Source organism: Podarcis bocagei (genome assembly GCF_964188305.1).
Source record: "Podarcis bocagei genome assembly, chromosome: 17".
Lineage (NCBI taxonomy): Eukaryota > Metazoa > Chordata > Lepidosauria > Squamata > Lacertidae > Podarcis > Podarcis bocagei.
Genome location: NC_138143.1, coordinates 15,791,625 through 15,816,790, shown reverse-complemented (window position 1 = coordinate 15,816,790; position 25,166 = coordinate 15,791,625). Strand labels below are relative to the sequence as shown.

The 25,166-nt window shown below is 44.8% G+C and overlaps 1 protein-coding gene across 1 annotated transcript; it reads right to left on the bottom strand.

Annotated features, from left to right (window-relative positions):
* Positions 1–635: 635 nt before the first annotated feature.
* On the bottom strand, positions 636–24,413 carry PLIN2 (perilipin 2). Its single transcript, XM_081176692.1, has 9 exons — positions 24,272–24,413; positions 21,421–21,477; positions 21,141–21,336; positions 19,056–19,138; positions 17,359–17,644; positions 15,963–16,147; positions 14,352–14,486; positions 11,441–11,731; positions 636–2,476 (listed from the first exon to the last, which is right to left on the bottom strand). The coding sequence occupies exons 2-9, from the start codon at positions 21,448–21,450 to the stop codon at positions 2,342–2,344; spliced, it is 1,341 nt and encodes a 446-aa protein (XP_081032818.1). The 5' UTR covers positions 21,451–21,477; positions 24,272–24,413; the 3' UTR covers positions 636–2,341.
* Positions 24,414–25,166: the final 753 nt, after the last annotated feature.

Genomic DNA, 25,166 nt, shown 5'->3' with positions numbered 1-25,166 from the left:
GGAATGTTGGAGGGTCGGCATTCTAGAGCAGTAAGCAGTAAATTATTTCATTATTTGGGAAGGGGCATGTATTTTATTTAGATACTTTTCCAGGCACCCAAAGGTCTTGTGGTGGAGCTAGGATGCATGCTTTTTTTTTTTAATGCCAAAAATATTTCAAGGATAAGGGTTATTTAGTTCTTAAAAGAAGCATGCTGCGTTATCACTTTGTTTTCTGAGAGGAGTTAATGGCCTTCAAGGCTTGGTTAACTTGTTAATAATGACATTTGAACGGTATTTGCCAACTCAGTCACGCCCTTACAGAAGCAACAATTACTTCTTTGGTGTGTGTTTTTTTTAAAAGTATCTTAAGCGTAACTAAAAGTAGTAGATGCAAATTTTATTTTTCATGGACTGTGGGATAAGTGGTGATCTTGTGTGCGTTTTTATATAACTCAACTTAGTCACAGACGTAAGACAGCATAAGAAATCATATTCTTATGATCCCATCAAAATGTGATAACCCTGTATTTCAGAAAAGGTTGGTTTTTTCCAGTTGCAGCTACAACAACTTCAAATAATCATGAATTTCTAATGGTTTGGAGGTCATATAAAAAGCAATAAAAAGGAGAAGCAAAACATCAGCAGCCATCAGATTATACAGTTTTAAACTTTATTTCCAAGGCATTTCAGTGACTAGTGCTTAAAACTTCCATGTTATCTCTTATAATGCATAACTGAAGAGTGGGGGGACAGGTTGTCCACTTCATGCTAAAGAGAGCGTCAAATTATCTCTTTAATTCAGATCTGTGGACCTAACCTATAAAAATTAGCACCATAGGAAATCCTCACAATCCCATGATAAAAAAACGGGGGGGGGACCCAAAACTGCCAGCGATATTAAAGGTTGTCTGAACCAAAACACAGCGTAGTCTTTCAACTGTAGCATTTCATTAAGTACGTCTGATTCTGCATTTCTAGTTTGTTTTGAGCTTCCTCTGACTCTTCCGATTTGCGTCAAGAAATGGCGGATCTGTTTGACGGCAAACAACTGGAACTATACAAACCGTGCTAAAACAACTGTGGATTGCGCAGGAACATCGCTTCAGGGCTAGCTTTCTCCATCTCGTTCGTAGTTTCTGCCCCATTTTTCACTACACGTCGTTCCTTTTTTGAACCCTGTCAGAAGTTTCCCAGTTTGCATCTAGAGCAGTGGCAGCCAAACTTGGCCCTCTAGCTGTTTTGGGACTATAATTCCCATCATCCCTGACCACTGGTCCTGTTAGCTAGGGATGATGGGAATTGTAGTCCAAAAACAGCTGAAGCGCCAAGTTTGGCCACCACTGCTCTAGAGTATTGTCCTGGTTAAACTCCAGACGTTCTGAAGCAGTGATGGCGAAACCTGCGACTTCCAACTCCCATCGGCCTCAACCAGCCAGGCCAATGGAAAGGGATGATGGGAGATGTGGTCCAAAACATTGGAAAGGAGCACATGTTCCACTACTGCAAAGCCTAATTCTTACTGTCCCTGGGCTGTACCACTTCTGGCTGCAAGTGGAGAGCTCACATGACTGCTCTTCCACAGAAAAACAAAATTAGGTCTCAGGAAGGACAGTCCTAGTTCAACTTTCTCTGTGATGTGCTAAGATTTCTACATGCAAAGATTTGCTTTGTATAGAAGAGCATTTGGTCTTTCTCCCATAGTCTAAAATGGCGCAACCCAGGCACAGGTTTATCACCTGACTGAGAACATGAGTTGCAATTTGCTGGAGCATCATAATCTTAGAAAAGCAAGGAGCACTGAGCTCATCCATTGCATTTGAACTCAAAGGGCACCTGTTTAAACATTTGGTACGGAGTCATGCAGATACATCACAACAAAACAGAAAGAGACGAGAAATGGTTGCATTTTTTTCTTCCTGGCAGGTAAAGATGTTGATGGAGAAACAGAAGTATTTACAGAGGAACTGAAATTGAAATCGGCAAATCTTCTTTCAGACAGGATTCCATGTCAAAGCAGCAGAGATGTGGTTTCAGAAGCAACTGCTGTCCAAACTGTGATATAGACTTAAAATTGATATTGTTGACCAGTTGAATACATTTATCTGACACGGAGGACAAAAACAGTCCACTCCTCCATGCTAATAGGTTACGCTAATGTGCGTTCCATAATATTTTTTGACAAGGTCAGAGTTTTGATCGCTCTAAATGAAGCAAAAGTGATACAAACAATTCCGATACTCCCCAAGAGCTAAGTAACTCCACTCCAAAAAGCAGGAGGATAAGGTTAGGGGAAAAAATGGGTATGAACATATATTTATTCAATCAAAAGTATTAGTTTTTGGTTTTTTGTGCTCGGTGTTTATTCAGCTCTTTGACCTGTGGTGATGGGACCATTTGCACGTGAATAATCTTGCTGCCCTTCTTCATCCAAAGCCAAGATATCTGGTATCTCATCCGATTCTGAAGACAAGTCTGTGATAGTAAAATCCGGAACCTGCAGAGGAAGAAACTCAAATAAATTTGAAGGCAACATTTTCAACATTTCCCAAAGTGTTAAGGACCTAGGACTCAAACTGAGGAGAACAGGCCAGCAAAATTTCCTCCCATTTCACAGTACTATATTGACAAAAACATAGCGTATCACATGTGAAATGAAATGATATTGTCTTATCATTTAAAAAGTTCACAAATAATTAATGTGGGGAATTGCCTCTTTCTCTGGTGTAGGTTTCATAGTGAGAAATAAAAGGAGACCCAAAGATTTTAAACCAACCATTTATCCACATTGTGTTATTTTAATATAGGAAGCAGTGGTAGAAACTCGGTTATGTAAGCTAGGCGCTAAATGGCTCCTTCAATCAGAGTTACAGTCGCCAAAACAGAATGCCTAGTTGCCATTTTGGGGCTAGACGGCTTGAAAGTCTTATTTTTCAATATGACTTTCTGGTTCCTGAAATTCATGCTGATTGTGCAGATAAAATATAATGGATAGAATTGTACAGGATGTGTTGCTGGTGTTTGAAAACATTCAAGATCCGAATATTGCCAATAGAAATCAAGCAAAACACAAGACCACTGTTTATGTACTCAATCACGGCTGCAAGAATACTCATAGTCAGAAGTTGGAAGTCTCAAACAACACCAACAATAGATTGGCAAACACTCATGATCACGTGTTTTCAATTAGCAAAGCTGACTGGAAAAGTCAGGGGTGCCCCGAATCAAAAAACATACAGAGAATGGAAATTATTCAAGGAGTATATAAGATTATATTGTAAAAACGGTATTATCCTAGCAGAATTGAATGATACTTGTGTATAATAAACAAATGGAATAAACACCTTAGAGGAATATATAGAAAAAGTCATAAAATAAACTGAGCGATAAAATCAAGACAATATGAAAAGTACAATGAAAACGATTGGAAGTTTTTTTCAGAGGACTGTATTGGCTAAGATATGACGCTGTATAAATGATTGGCTTTTCTAACTGATTTATTTTTTTTGCTATTGTCAATTCTTTTTTTGTCTTTCTTTTTTTGCTTTTCTTTTTTATCTCTTTTCTTTTTCATTTTCGTGTTTGACTCCGTTGTAAAGTATGGTTGTATTTTAAATCAATAAAGACGATATTTTTTAAGAAAAAGAAAAAGAAAACATTCAAAATCCAAGGATTCCCAGGCAGGAACTTCCAGATGGGGGAGATGTCAGGCACCATCGTGCAGCCCAGGCATTTTCACTCGGTCGCAAGTGGCCCGTAAAGGTAAAGGTAAAGGGACCCCTGACCATGAGGTCCAGTCACAGATGACTCTGGGGTTGCGGCACTCATCTCGCTCTATAGGCCGAGGGAGTCGGCGTACAGCTTCCGGGTCATGTAGCCAGCATGACTAAGCCGCTTCTGGCGAACCAGAGCAGTGCACGGAAACGCCGTTTACCTTCCCGCCGGAGTGGTACCTATTTATCTACTTGCACTTTGATGTGTTTTCGAACTGCTAGGTTGGCAGGAGCTGGGACCGAGCAATGGGAGCTCACTCTGTTGCAGGGATTCGAACCGCCGACCTTCTGATCAGCAAGTCCTAGGCTCTGTGGTTTAACCCACAGCGCCACCCGCGTCCCTTTAAGTGGCCCATAGCTAGGTGCAAAATGCGCCTGGCGAATTTTGAATGCTGATACGAAGCTGTCCTATATCATGCCAGACCACTGACCCACCCAGGTCTGAACTGACCACACTGACTGATGGTGGCTCTCCAGAGGTGCTATTCTGCTATGATTTATTCAGAGCACGCTCACTGAAATTAATGAACACATGCTTTGCCCCACCCTCCAACCCTGGAAGCCTTCATAAGAGAGCTGCTCCAGAGGAAGAACTGTGGGGGGGGGAGAGACTTTCTGTTCCTCATCAGGCACTAGTGTTTCCACCTGCCTTGCCCAACCTAGCCTTTCCTGGACTATGACTTTGAGAACAGCAGCAGCAGCTGGAAAGAGAGGAGTTCAGGGATATTTTTAAAAAATTGTTTTTTTAAAGTTGTGCTTCTTTGTTTCTCAGTTTGATCCTTTTACATGGTTTTGTATGTTTTGTGGTGTTTTATGCATTGTGATCTGTTGTTACTTTTATTGATTATAGGTTGGCAATTATTTATTGCGGTTGAACTGTTTATTATTTGCTGGTGCTTAATTTTACTATTAGGTTCTGATAGATTGCTGAATGTTGCTTTGATATAAGTTGTTTATTTTGACTATCAGAGATTGCAAAGAAAGGAATACATGATAACAACAAGAAGATGAAGAAGTAATAAAGAGACTATCTGGACAGATCTGGATAGAACTGTTTGATAAAAGCAGTAACAGAAGTGAAGTTTTGATCCTCGTTCGGAGCTTGATGTAAGGGTACCCCCAACAAAATTTAAAAATCTGGCTGTATAATTTGGAAGTAATATGATTTGGAAATAATGTGATTGGACTGGCCTGTTAATAAAAAATATGTTTTAAAAAAAGATATAGGTTGTTTATTTTAATGTTATTGTGACTTTTATATTGGATCAGATTGTTACTATTAATGTTTGATGTTTTATTATGTTTTTATGTCTTGGAAGCAACCCAGTCAGATGGGTGGGGTATAAATGAATTATTATTATTATTATCATCATCATGAGAGTCAGGCCCATTAATTTTAACAGGTCTACTCTGTGTAAAACTCACTTGAATACCACTCCAGGATTTCAGACAGGAAGTCTTTCCCGGCCAGCACTAAGATTTGAGGGTTTTTACCTGGATATTCTGCATGCAAATCATGCACTCTAGTTATGGCTAGCAATTAAGGGCTCGACCCTCTTCTTCCTGTTGTGTGGGTTTGTCTGGGAATTGCACTCAAGGCCTTTGTCACTGAAAGCACGAGTCCTATCCCTAGACCAACAATCTGGAGAGAAATCTTTCCATTCTTCCACAGCTTACATCTCTGCCGTATGTTTCCTCCTAAGCTTGGACTCTGATACCAGAAGTGAGATCCGGTAAGTGTTAAACTGTAGTGTACGTGTGAATCAGTTTCCCTCAGCGCATGCCCGCTTTACTTTAACCAACTGTCATAGTTTAGACCAGGTTATCCTCCAAATCTCTGTTTCTAAAGCAACAGCATGATTACATGGCTTGATTTCATCTCTGAAACAGTTAGGGAAAGGGAAAGGACCCCTAGACGGTTAAGTCCAGTCAAATTTGACTATGGGAGTGCAGCTCTCATCTCACTTTTAGGCCGAGGGACCCGGCGTTTGTCCACAGACAGCTTTCCAGGTCATGTGGCCAGCAGGACTTAACCGCTTCTGGCACAATGGGACACCGTGACGGAAACCAGAGTGCATGGAAACACCGTTTACCTTCCTGCTGCAGTGGTACCTATTTATTTACTTGCACCGGTGTGCTTTCGCACTGCTAGGTGGGCAGGAGCTGGGACAGAGCAATGGGAGCTCACCCCGTCACAAGGATTCGAACCGCCAGCCTTCCGATCGGCAAGTTCAAGAGGCTCAGTGGTTTACACCCGCAGGATAGTTAGGGTGAACAGACTCATACAAACCAGAAATAATTCGATTCAGAATGAATTGGTTTCAAAATAATTAAAGTCAATGGGCTCATTCAGGCCTAAAGTGGCAATGCCTCTGTGATTCCTTGGGAGTAAGCGCCACTGTAATTAGTGGAACTTCAGAGTAAGCATAGGCAGGATCAGCTGCCTATTATTTTAACACTGTGGACACAAAAATACTATGATGACTATGTCTGCTGCTATGCTGGTCTCCCTGCTACCATTTGCTTTGACGCTCTCAGAATAAGGCAGCAGGGAGTTTTCTGTCCTAGCCGTGCCGTACCGATTTCAGCAGCAGACTGGATTCGAGGTCAAGTTGCCTACTCTTCCGTAACCTGTTTTGAGCACCTTACGTAGATAAGGCTACAATCCTACACGCACTTTCCAAGGCATAAGCATCACTGAACACAGCAAAACCTCTAAGTAGGAACATGAGGCTCCATCTTACACCAAGGGAGAAAAATCTAGTTCCATTTTGTCAACACAGGCAGGCAATTGCCCTACCTAGAGCTGCAGAGTGTTCGAAAATCAGGATATATACGCTAGGCACCCAAAGGTTCCTTAAAACCAAGGTTGCAGTCTCCCAAATGTCTAGTTGATATTTTGGGGCAAGATGGGGCTAAAGTCTTGTTTTTCAAAAGATGGGCTGACTGTGACTGATTCTCAGTTCAACATCTGGCTAGTTCAGAGGACTACCTTGAGCTAAGTTAAGAGTTTTGAGAACTTAAAAGAAGAAAAGTCACGATTCAGGGACAGTCCACATATGTATTGGCCTATTCCGACCTCTTTTTCTTAATGGTGACACGGGCCATTCATAACATAGGGCTATTCTTCACAACTGTGAGCAGGGCATTGGGGTGGGAGAAGGGAAGAGAAGCTACAACAATTCACTATACAGTGGTGCCTCGCAAGACGAAAAGAATCCGTTCTGTGATTCTCTTCGTCTAGCGTTTTTTTCGTCTTGCGAAGCAAGCCCATTGACAGATTAACGGATTAGCGCTATTAGCGGCTTATCTGCTGATCGGATCAGCTGATAAGCGGCTTAGAAAAAGGGGGGGAAGGAAAAAAAACCAGCAGGAACTCGCAAGACATTGTCGTCTTGCGAAGCAAGCCCATAGGAAATTTGTTTTGCGAAGCACCTCCAAAACGGAAAACTCTTTCGTCTAGCGAGTTTTCCGTCTTGCGAGGCATTTGTCTTGCGGGGCACCACTGTAACGTCGTTCTCGGCTCCTGATCAGGCTGCAGAGATGATGCATTTTGGTTTCCTGAAATTCAACCCGATTTTGCAGATAAAATATAAGGGGTAGAATTCTACAGGATGTGTTGCTAGTGTGTGAAAACGGTCCAGATCCCCAAGCATACACCTCCAGATGGTAGAGATGTCAGGCACCTTCATTTGGTTACAAGCGGCCAATAGCCACTAGTGCCTGGCGAATTTCGAACACTGGAGCTGCATGGCATTGAGCTTGTGATGTTCTGCTTGCAAAGAAGATCCTGTACAATTGAGCTATTGCCATGAATAGGATTGTACTTATGTTTGTCTTGAATGCTAGTGGAACATATACATATGTACCAAGCAACGGCAAAATGCAAGTACAGTGGTACCTCGGGTTACATACGCTTCAGGTTACAGACTCCGCTAACCCAGAAATAGTACCTCAGGTTAATAACTTTGCTTCGGGATGAGAACAGAAATCGTGCTCCGGCAGCGCAGCAGCAGCAGGAAGCCCCATTAGCTAAAGTGGTGCTTCAGGTTAAGAACAGTTTCAGGTTAAGAACAGACCTCTGGAACGAATTAAGTACTTAACCCGAGGTACCACTGTACCCTGGTTCTGTTGCTATGTAACAAGTTATTTACCTGTACAGAAGACTAATAATTATCTTCATATCATTCTTTAAAGCAGGGGTAGAAAATGTGGGACCCTCCCAGGTTTTTGTGGGACTCATCAGCCCCAGTCAAATTGCATGTGAGCTTACTTTCCTTTGTACAAAACAAGCCTGAAGGAGGCCCCCAACCCATTCACGGGTCCTTGTATGATCAGTGGAAACAGTTGGTCCTGGCAATTATTAACCACTCTCAGTTGCACCCTGATAATTGCCACCTGGGAATGCAGGTGGCGCTGTGGGTTAAACCACAGAGCCTAGGGCTTGCTGATGAGCTCCCATTGCTCGGTCCCTGCTCCTGCCAACCTAGCAGTTTGAAAGCACGTCAAAGTGCAAGTAGATAAATAGGTACCGCTCCGGCGGGAAGGTAAACGCCATTTCTGTGTGCTGCTCTGTTTCGCCAGAAGCGGCTTAGTCATGCTGGTCACATGACCCAGAAACTGTACGCCGGCTCCCTCGGCCAATAAAGCAAGATTTGCACTGCAACCCCAGAGTCGTCCGCGACTGGACTTAATGGTCAGGGGTCCTTTACCTTTACCTAATTGCCACCTGCCTGGATTTTAAAGTGTCTGAATTAATTTTAAGATGTATTTTAATTAATTGATGTCTGTTTTTATGCTTATTGTGTTGTTTTTATGATGTTAGCCACCCTGAGCCCAGCCTCAGCCGGGGAGGGCGGGATAACAAATAAAAAATTATTATTATTATTATTATTATTATTATTATTATTATTATTATTATTATTATTATTAGCACATGCAATTGGTTTTAATGCAGATGAACAATGCTTATGCAACACCAGAATTGTATAGAGGGAAAATTCCACAGCCTGAAGGGAAGGAGAATATCCATGGGTGTGAGAGATCCCACAGCCTATCCGTGATCTTTAAACCACAGATTAATTGCACGGCTAAAACCAGTCCATTCATGAATTATTGCTTGTCCTTAGTAAGCCAAGGTGGTTATTATTATTCAGATTTGTTTACCACCCTTTACCCGCAGGTCTCAGGCCAGCTCAGGACAAAAAATCACAATATAAAAAACACAAAATACATAATAAAAATAAAAGCAGTAACAACCTAATTATTCCTGCTCCCTGCACAACACATTTTAAAAGGGCATTGTATGTCAATCAGCCAAAGGTCTGGTTAAAGAGGGAAGTTTTCGTCTGGCGCCTGAAGGCACCAGGCAAATCTCCCTGGGGAGAGCATTCCACAGATGGGGAGCCACTGCAGAGAAGGCCCCGTTCTCCTGTTGCCACCCTCCGAACCTCTTGAGGAGGAGGCACACAAAGGAGTGCCTCAGAAGATGATCTCAGGGTCTGGGTAGGTTCATATGGCGAGAGGCGGTCCTTGAGGTCCTGAGCCTTTTAAGGCTTTATAGGTCAAAACCAGCACTTTGAATTGGGCTTGGAAACCAATTGGCAGCCAGGGCAGTTGGACCAGGATAAACAACTGGGGAGAAATTCAACACTCTGCTGTGCCGATGGCACCATCTGCACAAGCATTTCAGTTTGCCAGATGAAACAATCTCTCCTCTGCTCCCCTTGCATGCTATTCTGGGGGGGGGCAGAGGGGCATAGGGGTTAGAGAGGAGGGGAAGCCCCATTGCACAAGCAGAAGTCCTTGAGCAGGGCTTCAGCTAACAGGACTAGTTAGGTGAATCCCACCCACCCGCCAGTGCAACAAAATGTTCACATTCTTCTGCCAATGCAACTAGGCAACACCAACCAAAAACTGTGTTCAAAGAAACCAGCACAACAAAGCATGCATTATAGATCACATGACAGTTGGCATGGTTCAATTTTAAAGCCAATTTTTTAAAGGGCACTTTTAGACTAGGGGAATTATTGGCAATGAATTGTGATTCGAGTGGGCCTGCTGCTTAATTCTACCCCAGCAACGTTGGCAGAACGCTTAAGTCCTCGTCGGTGCTGCTTCTACACAGGTGGAAGTCTCAGGGCATCCCGTGCGCTAAATGTTTTCCCTGCATGGACAAAACAATTAACATATTGGCCTGTGTGTACTTTGTCATGTAACTGTTAGCGCAGCAGGATACCTGGACAGCAGAGCAAACTTGTTTTTGTTTGAGTTTAAGCATCAAATGGAAGAACAAGCAGAGCAGGAGGAACCAGAAATATCTCCAGGTCATTCGCTGATGTTCTCAACAGTTTGTTGTGGTTCAGCTTCCTAGGACCTGTTGTAAAATCTGAAGGGCCATCAAGACTGCGGAATGTCTGTGCTACGAGAGACAGGTGGTTTGGCCTCCTTTGGCATAGTATACATCATAACAGCCTACCGATTCAAGCCACAACCGACCAATTCAAGAGCCCCGACCCAGAAAAGCAAGCTACAAGCAAAAGCTGGGATGGTAGAAGCTTAAGAAACTGCAAGTATCCAGAGAGCTGGATGAGGAGTCGTAGGAAGGAAATAAATACAGCAGCAACACCTGGCCCATCTGTTTACATGTAATGCTTGGTGCTGATTCAGCAATTTGCATTCAACCCATTTTAAACAGACCCACAGCTCAACGGTAATTGAGTCACAACGTTTGTTTCTCATCCTCAATACTCTTTACACAATCCAAGAGACACCAGACTCCGGCTGCTGAAGCATTTATTACTAAGCATACATGTGAAATTACAAGGCAAGGCACTACAAAAAGACAGGCTAAAAACACCCATGTACAAACAGCATGAATCTCGTTTAGCGCACAGTGCTCAATAGTAGCTTAAGTGGAGTTACTGAGTAGTACAACGTCTCATATTTAGAAATGAAGGACGAAGGTGAGCTGTCGCAACAGACAAGTTACTCTGGCAAGTCTAGTCCAACTCCACGCAAGGAGTGGAAAAAGCTTATCAAGGCTTTTTCTCTTTTTTTTAGGTCCTAGAACAAATTGCTTTAAGGCAAATGGAAGGAATGATAAGTATACAAGGGTACAGTGTGCAGTTTTCAAACGAAAGCTGAATAAGAAAATGTAATTATGCTGCCAGAAGCTTTACAGATTTTCAATAAAGGGGGTTGCTTTGTTTTTTCCCCGCCCCTGCGTATATTAACAGAATAGCAGTAAGCTCCTTTTAAAGGTCACTTTAACTGAGAGACAAGATGGGGCTTTATAATATACAGGTAGCTAAACAAGGTGTTTTCTCCAATGCAATCTGCTGAGGCTCAGAAGTCTTTTAAGGCACTTTGCATCTTTCACAACTTCGAACCCAAACACCGGGAACTCAACTCGGAAGCGCAGAAATCTTTTTTTGCTTTTTTTGTCAAAGAAAGCAGAGCAGGAATTAAATTTCTCCCCCCTGCCCCCCAGCAGGTTACACTGCAGCTACCACAGCTCGGCCACCTTGTCAGTCAAGCTACGCGGCGTGTGTGTGTATGTTTTGTCACGCCGCCATTTATTCTGTGTTGTGTTCAGGCTGTTTGTCCTCCTGGCTGGTCTTTTTCTCCCCGTCACCTCTGTGCCCAGCATTCTCAGAGCCAGCCAATTGCGGGTAAAAGGGACCTACCAGCCAGTTGAGGGGCGTGTTGTTCACCAGGTAATCCATCACGTCGTCCAGCGATTCCTTCATTTTCTTCAGCTGCCCTTTGCTGGTGGTGATGAGGTTGTCGGACACTTCCTGGAAGGAAGACGCTGAGCGGAAGTTCCGGTAGACCTCGCCCGCCATTTCCCCCACATGGTGAACCTGGCCTTGGATATTCTGGGGCAAACCCTGTATACTCGACACCAGGGTGACGCAGGTGGTTTGAAGCTGCTGGGTCAGGTTCCGTGCAATCATTAGTGTGCGTGATTCAATGTACTGGAAACAAAAGCAAAACACACAGACATTGGAAACGGGCTCCATGTTATTCTGTTAGCTTAAAATAACCCCAATACAGTGATACCTCTGGATATGAACCAGATCTGTTCCGGATCCCCATTCGCATCCTGAAGTGAACGCAACCTGCATCTGCGCATGCCGCGATTCGCCGCTTACGCGAATGCGTGTGACGTCATTTTGACTGTCTGCGCATGCGCGAGTGGCGAAACCTGGAAGTAACGCGTTCCATTACTTCGGGGTCGCCGCGGAGCGCAACCCGAAAGCGCTCAACCTGAAGCATATTTAACCTGAGGTATGACTGTATTCTACAGCCAGGGCCACCACCCTAGACAACAATAACTTGAACTTCCAATGTGGGGGTACAGTCATACTGTGGATCCCAAATGCCTTGGTACTCAAGACGTTTTGGCTCCCGAACGTCGCAAACCCAGAAGTGAGTGTTCCGGTTTGCAAACGTTCTTTGGAACCCAAATGTCCGACGTGCCTTCCAATTGGCTGCAGGACCTTCCTGCAGCCAATCAGAACCCGCGATTCGGTTTCTGAACGTTTTGTAAATCGAACAGGCTTCTGGAACAGATTCCATTCAATGTCCAAGGTACGACTGAAGTATGGAATGAAGCTGGGACCTGTGCTCAAAATTTGCCAGGCCCATTTGGCACCTGGCTATCGGCCGCTCACGACCAAGTGAAGATGCCCAGGTGCCAAGATGGCGCCTGATGTCTCCACCATTTGGAGGTGCATACCTGGGGAACCATGGATCTTGGCTGTTTTCACAATGCATCCTGTATAATTCTGTTACATTTTCACTGCCCAATCAGAATGAATTTCAGGAATTGAAAAATATGGCTTTCGAACCACCTGGCCCCCAAAAGGGCTACTAGGCATTCTGATTTGGTGACTAGCCCTGGTTTAAGGAGCCATTTGGCACTTAAGCTTATATATCTGAGTTTCTCACACTGGCTGAGACACTGCCATAAGACCCAAATGAATGCTCATACGCACTGACCAATGTTTCTCCACATCCAAGGGATCCTAACTTTGGCTGGGACTTGCAACCTAATCAGACCCCTTGACCTGGAAAGCGAAAAGCATTTCTCTCTCCTGGCCTCCCACCAGTAACAGATCTGTCAAGTGGTTCTTCAGTTATATCCTATTTGCCAGATAGCTTTACCCCCATGCTTGCTACAAAGATTTTGTAGGCGTGGGAAAGAGTGTGCTGAGAGAAGCCACCTTACTCATTCACATCTTTTCCCTTTTCTTTACAAGCTTCCTGTATTTCCGCTGTGGCTGAAACAAGACAAGCAGCTAATACCCAGTAGTAGCAAGAGCTAAGTTTAAGCCTTCGCTTGAGTCCTGGACAGCAGCCTTATCACTGCTGTAATTATTTGGGTCAAAAGGTTAATACTCTTAACCTTGATAAAGAACTTTCAGCATGGCCAGCTGTAGACTGCTGCAGCAACTGGGCAAGGAAATTGTTTTGGGTGCAACCTTGCCCTTTATATCTGCAAAAAAATATATGATACTAATACATTAGGAGGACAAAAACATAGCCTTTCAATCAATGGACAGATGGCATCGCCTTCAGACAAACATTATGTATGGACAGATTAAATATCTGGAGTGCATTCATCGAAACCATAGGTAAAGGTAAAGGTACCCCTGCCCGTACGAGCAGTCATGTCCGATTCTAGGGTTGTGCACCCATCTCACTTAAGAGGCCGGGGGCCAGCGCTGTCCGGAAACACTTCCGGGTCATGTGGCCAGCGTGACGAAGCTGCTCTGGCGAGCCGGCGCCAGCGCAGCACACGGAAACACCGTTTACCTTCCCGCTATAAAGCGGTACCTATTTATCTACTTGCACTTAAGGGTGCTTTCGAACTGCTAGGTGGGCAGGAGCTGGGACCGAAAGACGGGAGCTCACCCCGCCGCGGGGATTCGAACCACCGACCATGTGATCGGCAAGCCCTAGGCGCTGAGGTTTTACCCACAGTGCCACCCGTGTCCCTATCGAAACCATACCAACCCATGAATCCATGTATATTTGAGGGAAACTGTAAGTTCAGTCATTTGCACATGTGTTATATAGTTCTGTGATCTTAATTATATTTTGCTGTCATAGTGTTGTTTTCCTCTACCTTTTAAAATGGTTTATGTATTTTCTTTCCTTTTTTTACTTTAACTGGTAATATTAATAAAATTGAATACAATAAAAAAACACAAGTAAATAGTTAAAACAAAAACAACCAAACAGCGAGCCCTCTTCCTGCAAACATATTTATAAGGCTGCAGAATACCGTATTTTTTGCTCTATAAGACTCACTTTTTCCCTCCTAAAAAGTAAGGGGAAATGTGTGTGCGTCTTATGGAGCGAATGCAGGCTGCACAGCTATCCCAGAAGCCAGAACAGCAAGAGGGATTGCTGCTTTCACTGCGCAGCGATCCCTCTTGCTGTTCTGGCTCCTGAGATTCAGAATATTTTTTCCCCTTGTTTTCCTCCTCCAAAAACCAGCTGCGTCTTGTGGTCTGGTGCATCTTATAGAGCGAAAAATACGGGTATTAACCTGACACACATCTGCCCAATGCTCATTCAGCAACCTACCTCAGCACTGCGGGAGTCATCTTCCTCATTTTGGCCTGTGTTTTTCCTCCATTCTACCCAGGAATTATACAGCTTTTGTTGGGCATCTTGGAGTTTCTGGTTGGCACTATTCATATTCTTTCTGGCATATTCAATCTGGAATACAAAAGACTTGCATGTTCAACTTTTGGGAAGTACTCTTCAATGGTGCAATCCTGCACATGTCTACTCAGGAGTAGCCACTGATTTCTGCGAATCTTTCTCCCAGGATACAGGAAACTCAGATCATTCTTGGGAGTGCTTTCGCAGCTAAAGCAATCTTTGTTCTGCCAACATTTATCAAACAAGATTCAGGTAGGTAGCCATGTTGGTCTGACGGCAGTCGAAATAAATAGATTAAAAAACTGTCCAGTAGCAAACTTAGTTGGTCTCTAAGGTGCTACTGGACATTTTTTTAAATTTTTTTATTCCTTTAGTTATCAAACATGTTTGTACAAGGTCGACTTTGATATCTCCTTTTAAAACTCCACCGGCGATTGTTAAACCCTCCAACAAACCCTCTGAAAAAGAATTAGGAAGTTGGAATTTCACAGCGCTATATGGATCTCGTATAAATGAAAGATATCTACTTGGGCCCCAAAATGTAACTGTGTATTCTTGCCCAGTAGAGCCTCTGTTTTCACCAATTCCTCTCCTTTGGTGCAGTTGCTGGCACAATACATATCATTTTGAAGAATTCTTTATTTGTTTAAATAAAGCCTAACATTTCCCCCTTCAGATTACCCTGCCCTAAGAGCCCATCAAAAGCCACTATAGTGTTTTTTGGACCTATTGTTTCAACAATTTGATGTTAAGAAAATATTCTTATTGTGTCCATGGATGTAGGAAGGTTGCCCAGTAAAATGCTGAGCTCTGTATTACCTTAATGCTAGCCTTGCAAACTTTAAAACTCGAGGCCAACTCACAAGTAAAGAACACAGGATTAAAATATTATTAAAAAGGTAGAGCGGACTGCCATCCACCGATACATACACTGTGAGTCCCAAAGGTTGACTGAAACCATAGCTGTCAACTTACAGATTTGAAAATAAGGGACCAGCAGCCTCGAAAATAAGGGATCAGCAGCCAAAATAAGGCATTTTCCAAGCACAGTTATGTTCAACTTCTGAGCCCCTCCAAGCCAAAGGCAGAAAGCCCAGCTAGCAGCCAAACGAAGCCTCAAGCGGTGGTTCCCACAGCGCAGCAACCCAGCAAAGGGGATGCAGCAAGGAAAACCACCGTCACCTCTCTGCTGGGAAGCGCTGAGCAAAGGCAAGTCCCCAGGCAACACGGCCGATTTGATCGGCACAAGGCATGCAAGCTTCACCCCCCCGTCATTCTTAGACTCCTTATTGGGTGAGCAACACAGCCAAGCAACACAGTTGGAGCCTCCCTCCTCCCTGGCTGGCTGGCAGGGAGGAAGAGGAGCTGAGCTGCTTCCTTTGAAACCCAGTAAATTTAAGGGACATCATCAATAAGGGACAGCAGGAGGACGCAGCACTGGGATAAGGGACTTTCCCCCCAAATAAGGGACGCTTGACAGCTATGACTGAAACCCTTTGCAAAAATCTGAAGTTAGAGCCAAGAACTCACCAGATTGACAGTGGAGTTAAGTTGAGAGATTGTCTCTTGGCTTCTGAGCTTTGCATCTCGAACCTTGATTAAGGCCTGCTGGTAGGCACGGGATCGGACCTTTGACGACAAAGACCCTAGTCTAACGTAGTAACTTGGCTTCTGAACTCCAACTTCAAATCCTTCCATTTTCGTAGCTTCTTTCTCTGCAGAATCAAAGAGCAAACCATTCCAACTGTAACCGTGGCAAGTTAACGCCGTCAAGCTTGCAATTAGGAAAGCTAACAACCGCTTCCTATCTTTCTCGCTCGCTTCTTGAGAGTCTGTTGCCCACAGCCAAGAGAGACAAATTCTCCCAAGGCAACTTTGCAAGGTGGTTTTGGTCTGATGGTGAAACATTCAAGGTGAGAGAGCTGGCGACTTTCCCAGGGAAGAGCTTTGAATGTGAAGCCTTCTGTCAAACCCAGAGAGTCGCCGCGATTGAGTGTGTAGGGCTGACTGATCTTACGCCATGTTACAAAGTTTGCAGTCGTAAACCAACCGAATAGCCAAATGATCATCAAGAGGCCCAGTTCTACCCACAAACTACCGTATTTTTCACTTTATAAGACGCACCAGACCACAAGACGCACCTAGTTTTTGGAGGAGGAAAACAAGGAAAAAAATATTATGAATCTCAGAAGCCAGAACAGCAAGAGGGATCGCTGCGCAGTGAAAGCAGCAATCCCTCTTGCTGTTCTGGCTTCTGGGATAGCTGCACAGCCTGCGTTCACTCCATAAGACGCACACACATTTCCCCTTACTTTTTAGGAGGGAAAAAGTGAGTCTTATAGAGCAAAAAATACGGTATGTTTTCCTTGTTCTTGAAAAATAATACACGACAGCATCACATTTTATTGGCTTCATAACCAATGAACTTTGGCAAATGTATTCCCCCCCTCATGTCTATTTATGAAAAATAGCACGATCTTCATAACGGGGAATGTAACCTGGCGGACTGGACCTTCTAGGACAGGGGTCAGCAAACTTTTTCAGCAGGGGGGGTGGTCTACTGTCCCTCAGACCTTGTGGGGGGCCAGACTATATTTTTGGGGGAAAACTGAATGAATTCCTATGCCCCACAAATAACCCAGAGATGCATTTTAAATAAAAGGACACATTCTACTCATGTAAAAATTCCTGGATTGTCCGCGGGCCATATTTAGAAGACGATTGGGCCAGATCCAACCCCCGGGCCTTAGTTTGCCTACCCATATTCTAGGACAGCCTTTCTCAACCTGTGGGTCCCCAGATGTTGTTGGACTACAACTCCCATCACCCCTAGATAGCAAGGCCAGAGCTCAGGGATGATGGGAGTTGTAGTCCAACAACATTTGGGGACCCACAGGTTGAGAACCACTGTTCTAGGAGAACTTACCTAGTTCTTCTTCCGTCAGTGGGAGATACTGGTCTACAAGGGTCTCTGATCTGCTGAGTGCAGTGTCCACCCCACTGGTCACCAGACGCAGCACCCGGCTTCCCAGAACAGTGTTGATGCTGCCACTGACCACTGACCGGGTCAACTCCACACTGTCCTGGACGGCTCCTTTTGTCTTGTCAACAACTCCATTAATGGTTTGTGCAACAGTATCCTTGGCACCAGTCACGGTAGTTGCGACGACATCCCTCGCACCGACAACCACATCCATTGCATTAGCGACAACCTAGAAAAAGTGGTTGCAGATTCTTCACTGCTAGCTGAATGCAAGACGCAAGGAGTGACACAACTCATTCAGTATAAAGCACATGGGCCCAGTTTGCCCATCACATTAAGTCCGAGTTTAAAAATATGGTTTTATTACGAACGAGCGCCGTGCTGGCACACACTTGCAAATTCATCATGAGTTTCCATACTCCCCCACCAAGCATAAAACAAGACAGAATCTTGCCCATTGCATAACCTGATGGTTACCAAAAAAAACAAGATTGGTAAGCCAATAAAAAAGCTTGCTTCCTGCTTGCTGGGGGATTTTTTTGGAGGGGGGGGGAGAACAAACATAAACCTGAGTTCCGACAATGCAACCAGCTTAGATTCTGGATCGCTTTGTGTACGCCATGCAGACTTTGGAGGAATGTGTCCCCAATGCCTAGAGTCTTCAAAGGAGCTGTAACACTGGGCTCTTACTTGACAAAACAGAATGCCACATGGGTGAGGACCTCCTTCGCGCACCTCCTCCTTGAGAGGTCTGGAGGGTGGCAACACAAGAGCGGGGCCTTCTCTGCAGTGGCTCCCTGTCTGTGAAATGCTCTCCCCCAGGGAACTTTGCTGGTGCCTTCATGACACACCTTTAAGTGTCAGGCGAAAATGTTCCTTTTTAACCAGGCCTTTGGTTGATTTGATTGACACCTGATGCCCTTTTAAAATATTTGGTGTGGCTTTTTTTGCACGGGGGGGTATTGTTTTTATTTTGATGATATATTTTGTGGTTTTATATTTTGGTTTTGTTCTGTGAATCGCCCCGATACCTCCAGGTATAGGGCGGTATATAAATTCAATAAATAAGCAATAAGCAATAAGTAATAATATTGGTAGTCCCAAGGTCATAGTGAGGAGAGGGCCGGGGGGGGCATAGCCCCAAGCGAATGATTTGGATGGGCAAGCAGAGCAGTGCCCCGGGCACCAGCAAAGGACGCAACACCACTGGTCAGTCCTACTATGTAGACCCACTAAAATTAATGGCAATGACTAACTTAAGCCCCTTCATTTCAGTGAGTCTTCTCTGTGTAGGACTAGCACTGGATACCACCCTAAGTGTCCAGTCAGCAGCCTATAGGTATGCGAGACCTTTTCCTTCAAAGAAGAGGTGAATGAGAAAGCCCTGCAGGAGAGGGCTTTGAACTCAACAGATACATAAAACAGGGACTTTTGCGTTTGTAGATTAAACACTGGGCAGGTATCCCAAGTAAGTCGTACCATCCTGCGTGCCTCGGGGCTACTTCGTTTCCTGCACTGAAGTCCCCCCCTCCCCATTGCACCCAGCTATAGTTGGCACCTTTTTTTCCAGTTCATGTGGAACTCCGCTTCGAACCAACGAGAGAGAAAAAGCCACATTAAAATCTTTCTAAATAGTTTACCTTATCAGTTGGTTGATAAAGTATTGGCAGCCTCTCCTCGACTTTGTCAAGTCCTATGCAAGCGTAGCTGTTGGCAACTGCAACTGGAAACATTAAAGGACCGTTAGGCCAGCTTTTGCAATTTTAAGAAGTTCATCAGAAGCTGTTTATTTCTTTGAACTGCTGGGAAACAGGAAGCATTCTGACGTATCACGTTAAGGACGAAGTTCATCATTAATGACTCATTAGCAAGTTCAGAGCTCCTTCAGAAAGCGATAAAAGAGGGTCTTCTGGCCCTCTGCCACTTCACAAGAATAGGTTTCCGCGAACAAGCTGACACACTCAAGCAGGGGAGTGCAAAACGCAAAGTGCCAAGTTTCTAAACTGTGAGACATTGAGAAAGTAGGTGAAAGGGGAAGTTGAGACAGAACTTAGAAGTGGGTGAAGGGTGAGAAACTGGAGCCAGGAGGATTTTTTTGACTCATTGTGCATCTTACAAGTCACAATCTTATTTGACTTCGCACCCAATTCGTCCAGAAAGCTTCTTTATAGCTACGGCGGCCCATAAACGTTATGCAAAGGTATTAGTAGCCTCGCAATGAGCTGTTATTTAAGGCAGGCCTTTACAGTTCTTTGCAGGGAGTGTGCTTCCACTAAGCCAAACAACATACTCTGCCCGTGGTGAAAACATTTTAGGCATTCTACAAAAGCAACGAGGCTTCTGAGCAGAGCATTTTGCAAGCTGACAACTGAATATGTCACTGGGCTGCAATTTCCATCATCCCTGACCACTGGAGCAATTAATCAGCACACAAGTAGTTGAATAACCATCCTGAGATCAGCGTTAGAAGCTAAGATATGAAAACTAGGAGCTAAATGGCACCTTAAACTTAGGATATGGGCACAAGAACAGAATGTCTAGGTGAGCTTTTTTATAACAAGAATACAAAGCTGAAAATGAATGAACTGCAGCTAAAATATTATGTTCATTTTTCATATGGTCTACTCCTTCCCTTGCCAACCCCCTAATGTTCTTAAGAGGGTCTCTTCTCCAGTCTTCAGAGAGTAGCTAGAAGTGGCGAGGCAGAAAGAGGTCCTCCTTTCCTTCCGCTCTGCAGTTTTAATCTGATAATTTAGGCACAGTACAGCGGTACCTCTAGTTCTGAACTTAATTTGTTCCAGAGGTCCGTTCTTAACCTGAAACTGTTCCTAACTAGAGGCGTGCTTTTGCTAATGGGGCCTCTTGCTGCCGCTGCAATGCCGGCACATGATTTCCGTTCTCATCCTGGGGCAAAGTTCTCAACTCGAGGTAACCCTTCCAGGTTAGCTGAGATTGTAACCTGAAGCGTTTGTAACCTGAGGCGTTTGTAACTCAAGGTACCACTGCACTGCGCCCAGAAAAGTGGTTAAGAGCGCTAGTCTCGTAATCTGGTGAACCGGGTTCGCGTCTCCGCTCCTCCACATGCAGCTGCGGGTGACCCTGGGCTAGTCACACTTCTTTGAAGTCTCTCAGCCCCACTCACCTCACAGAGTGTTTGTTGTGGGGGAGGAAGGGAAAGGAGAATGTTAGCCGCTTTGAGACTCCTTAGGGTAGTGATAAAGCGGGATATCAAATCCAAACTCCTCTTCTTCTTCTTCTTCACACTAATGAAATTCCCTGACGCAAAATGCACCAAGAAAAATGGGAGTTTCGAACACTGCGTGAGATTATTATGCTCGGTGGCAGTGTTTAAAATTCGCCTGATGCCAGGCTCATTTGGCACCTGGCTATTGGTCCCTTGCAACCACCTGAAGGTGCCTGGGAGCCAGGATGGAGCCCTGACAGCTCCACCACTTGGAGGTGCATGCCTGAGGATCACTGGATCCTGACTGTTCCCATCAAACTCCACTAGAGGGATCACAGATGACTTTGGATCTTACTATGCTGTCTACACATCTGAATGTGCAGCCTACGAAACGACAGCCATTTCCAAACGAATACCAACTTGTATGCCCAGACTGTCATTTCTGCTTGGGAACCTGTTAATTGTTGCTAATAAACCTGATCTTTTTTTCCTCTGGAAGAATTTTGCAAGCTGAAAAGTGTTTCCAAGAGCTGCGGCTTACTTTGTGGCTCCAGCTTTTGGATGATAGGCATAGCGCCAGTCATGGCTACTGCAGTAATGGTCTTTACGCCCTTCTCTGCCATCTCGCATACAGACTTCAGGTAGGGATGGTTGTCCTTCGTGGTGACGTAAGCTGAGGAGACCATGTCGTAGGTGGAGCTCACCAGGGGAAGGTTGGCAACCCTGGCGACCACATTCTGTGTATGCAGAAGACAGGACAGTTAGCCTACATTTCTTCTGGAATAAATCGTCAGGAACATTTTTGGTGCGTGCAAACATACCTGCTGTGAATCAGTCCGCTCTTCCGCCATGTTTGGGCCTTGAATGCTTTATAGAGTCTGCGGGAGGGGATAGAAAGCACAAGTTAAATGCAAGGCTTGAAACAAAACATAACCTTTTGACAAGTTGCAGCTGCTAAGATATGCTCAGCTTGTTCCGTTATTAAAACGCTTTCCATTTATGCAATATGGAAGGTTGAAACTTCAAATCTGAAATAATTTTCTTTCCGGACAAATATGACTAGCCAATAAAATTTGTGGGCAATATCCAGTGAGTCATACTCATGAGCAGACCTGGTAAAATCAATAGGCTTAAGTAACTTGATGTACTAAATATCAATTTCAATGGGCGTATTCAAAGCACCACTATTTTGGATATCTTCCGTTATTTCTAAATTATACTTCACTAATTTATTCAGTAATGCTTGCATAACTTGAACTGAGCAGAGACATGTTCTGGGTTGCTTTGACAAAGCCAATTTGTATATAACCTTGGGAACACTTGGCTTTTCTTGTGTCCAAAAATTTGCCTCACTTTCCAAGCCAAAACGTAGTAGCAACAACTTAGGTTAGGAAAATAAAAATTTTAATTGGGGTTTGAAAAGTGGAAGCCGAGCATTGTATTCTAGTATTCTTTACTAAGTTACTAAACAAACAACAGTGCCTTCAGAGTAGACATTAAACCAGAGCTTTCCAGACTGTGTGTGCCACGCCATGTTAGTGCATCCGCTGCAGTGTGTTGGTGTGTGAAAAGGGGTTCATTTAACCTCCGGTTTGCTACTAAAACTGAATTACTGTGTCGCAAAATGATGCATGTCTAAAAAGTGTCCCGCCAACAGAGTTTGGAAAGCTCTGCATCAAACTCCGGTTACAAGAATGAGTGAAGAAAAGCCAAGCTGAATCCACAGTTACCAAATGTGGATCCACTTTCAAAGTTGTGTTAAATGGAACAAGGGAGACTGTTTGTTCCCTCTGTAGCAATAAAGTGCTTAACACGTTGCAATTGCCCCTTCTTCCGCTGCTGGTTGTGAGACTCTCCCTCTGCAAACAAAACTGCCATCTGAATTATGAAACCACATCATTAGTCTATTAAGGACAGAGAGTTGCTCTGGAATATTCCTCTCGCTCAGCCATCCTTGAGTTTGTGCCCTCCAGATATTTTGACCGTGACTCTTATCATCCCATGATTATGAGCTATGGCTGGTGCAGGCTGTGGTCAAAACCAAACAGGATTCAGAAATCTGTTCTTGGCAGAGTACACATTGTACATTTAAAGCACATTCTCTCTCCTCTCCCGGAAAGGAATCCTTTGAACTATAATTTAAGGGTGCCGGAAACACAGGCATAACCTACAGTTCTAGGAGGGGGGGTTGAATGGGTGTGTTTGAAAAGTTTGTGTATGCACTATTAAAGAGGATGTGTTTCCATTTCAGTTCTCGTGAAACTTTATCCTGCTGCAGAAATGATTACAAAGCAACTTAAAAACAAAAAACCTTAATGCCTCCCTTAAGTTGATCAAGATCAGGCAGGATTCATTTTCATACGAAAGGTGGCAAAAGGGAAAGAGCACACCATGCTAGGGGCATTCAAGCTTCTCATTTTAAGTCTCAGTGCAATACTTGAAGGACCACCAAGCACTCAAAACCCAGGTTTTTTTTAAAGATATAGTACAGTACAGGTGATGCATTGGTTAAACAGTTATTACAGACAACAGACAATGAATTCCAAAAATCACAGGGAGCTTTTTCAAATTAAAAAATGCTCACTCACCCACAACAGTTTTTTGTAACCCAACTACAATATTTCAGGCAGTGTAAATAAAAGCAACCAAACTAAACCTCTCCTACAGAGAACCCTGTGAAACAGCTGCAAATTTTGCCTCTCGGCCCCTTCAAGTATGGGATAATTTAGAGGCTTTGAGGCAGCTTGCATGTTACACAGATGAACGCAGTTTTAGCAGAGGGGGAGAGAAAACAAACAGGCTTGGTCTCCTCCAAACAATGGGACCAAACCTATTTAAGCAGCAGATTCTATCTCGGTTCTGTTTGCTTACGTTGCATTGTATTTATCACACAGCTCTGTTCCCGATTGTCCTTTGCCCCCACCTACATTGCCAAGATGATGACCTATCCGACAGAAATGTTTCCCACCCAATTATGGCTCCACTTCAGTGACGGCACAGCATCCGCCAGCAAGAAGTGAAAGTACATTTATAGACCTCCCCAAGCATCGGGACGGAGGCGTTTGGGGAGCGCCTGCATTTCCTTGCTGCCGTCCCAGAGAGCCTCTCCACTCACTCCTGCATCCTCAAGAGAGATCTTTCCTCACGGGGAAAAAAGGGGTTTAAGAAGATGCCCTGTAGTCCCGCCCCCCTCGGGCAAAGAGGATGCCAACTGCACTTACCTGGGAGTAAGCCCCAATCAACTCGCGTGTGTGTGTGTGTGTGTGGCTTACCTCGGAGTAAGCATACACAGGGTGTGCCCTGCCTTGTCTACGGCCCCTGCGCATCATTCCCGGGGCTTTCCAAACGGAAGATGGAGAGGAAGGAAGACGCAGAGCAAGGAAGCGCAAAGGGACACCTACCCACCCGCTCGCAGTGTGGGACTCTTTGCTCTCAGGGTCGTGGGTTCGAGACCCGCGTCGGGCGAGAGAGCCCGGGGTTGGACAGGATGACCCCTCGAGGTCCCTTTGCAAGGCGAGGGTGCGCGCAGACCCGCTTGCTCCTTTGCGCCCTGGGCTCCCGCAGCCTCTCCAGGCGCGTCCGCGTCCCCCATCATCATCATCATCATCCCCACCCCCGATTGCAAAGACGCGCAGGTTAGGCTCCTCTCGGCCAAGGGCAAAGGCGACTCACCTGTCGGAGGAGAGGTAGCGGCTGCCTCGTGTGCGTCAAGCGCGCCCAGCCCAGTCCTCTCGCCCCGTCGGTTCCGCAGCCGCGCCCCAGCCTCGCCGGCAATTTATCCGGGCGGAGGGGGGGGGGCGTCGGGCAGCCTCCTCCTTCTCTCGCGAGACGCCAGGCAGCTGCAAATCCGGGCAGCTTCCTCCAAGCGCGCGCACGATGCGCGCACGGCTCCGAGGAGAGGAGGGGCGCGGAGGGCGCGCGGCGGAGGAGGAAACAGGCGGATCCTGCCTCTCGGCGCCGCGCCCTCTTGGCTCCTCCTTGCGCAGCTGAAAGAAGCCGAGGAGAGAGAGGGGGACGAGGGTTGCCATGTGTCCTCTTTTCCCAGGATGCGCCCTCTTTTTCCGAGGGGTGAAATCAAAGACAAAGCGCATCTGTTTGCTTTGGATGGCCGACGCAGCGTCCTCTTTTGGGGGAGGCTCTTTAAAAAAGATGGCAACCCCCAGAAATCGCAGCAGTTAGCGTCCAGGTTGAATCGCAGGACCAGTTATGCAATGCCCCGAACCGCTTATTTCCTTATTTCTTTATTTCATGAAGTGTATACCTACACTGCTTTATGTCTTTTTTTAAAAAAGAAGAAAGCTCAAAGTGGTTTGCAAAAGATAAAAAAGCAAAACCGAGAATAAATAAATATTTTTTATTTATACCCCGCCCTTCCCGGTTCAGAAAACCGGGCTCAGGGCGGCTAGCAACAAATTTAAAACACTTAATTGATGCAACAAAAAAACAGCATAAAATACAGTATAAAATGTGAATAACAATAAATTCAGAATTCAAAAATCAATTTAGGGGGGAAATCCATGCAATAAACATTAGATGATCACCAGGGCTAGCTGGCTAAATTAGTCCT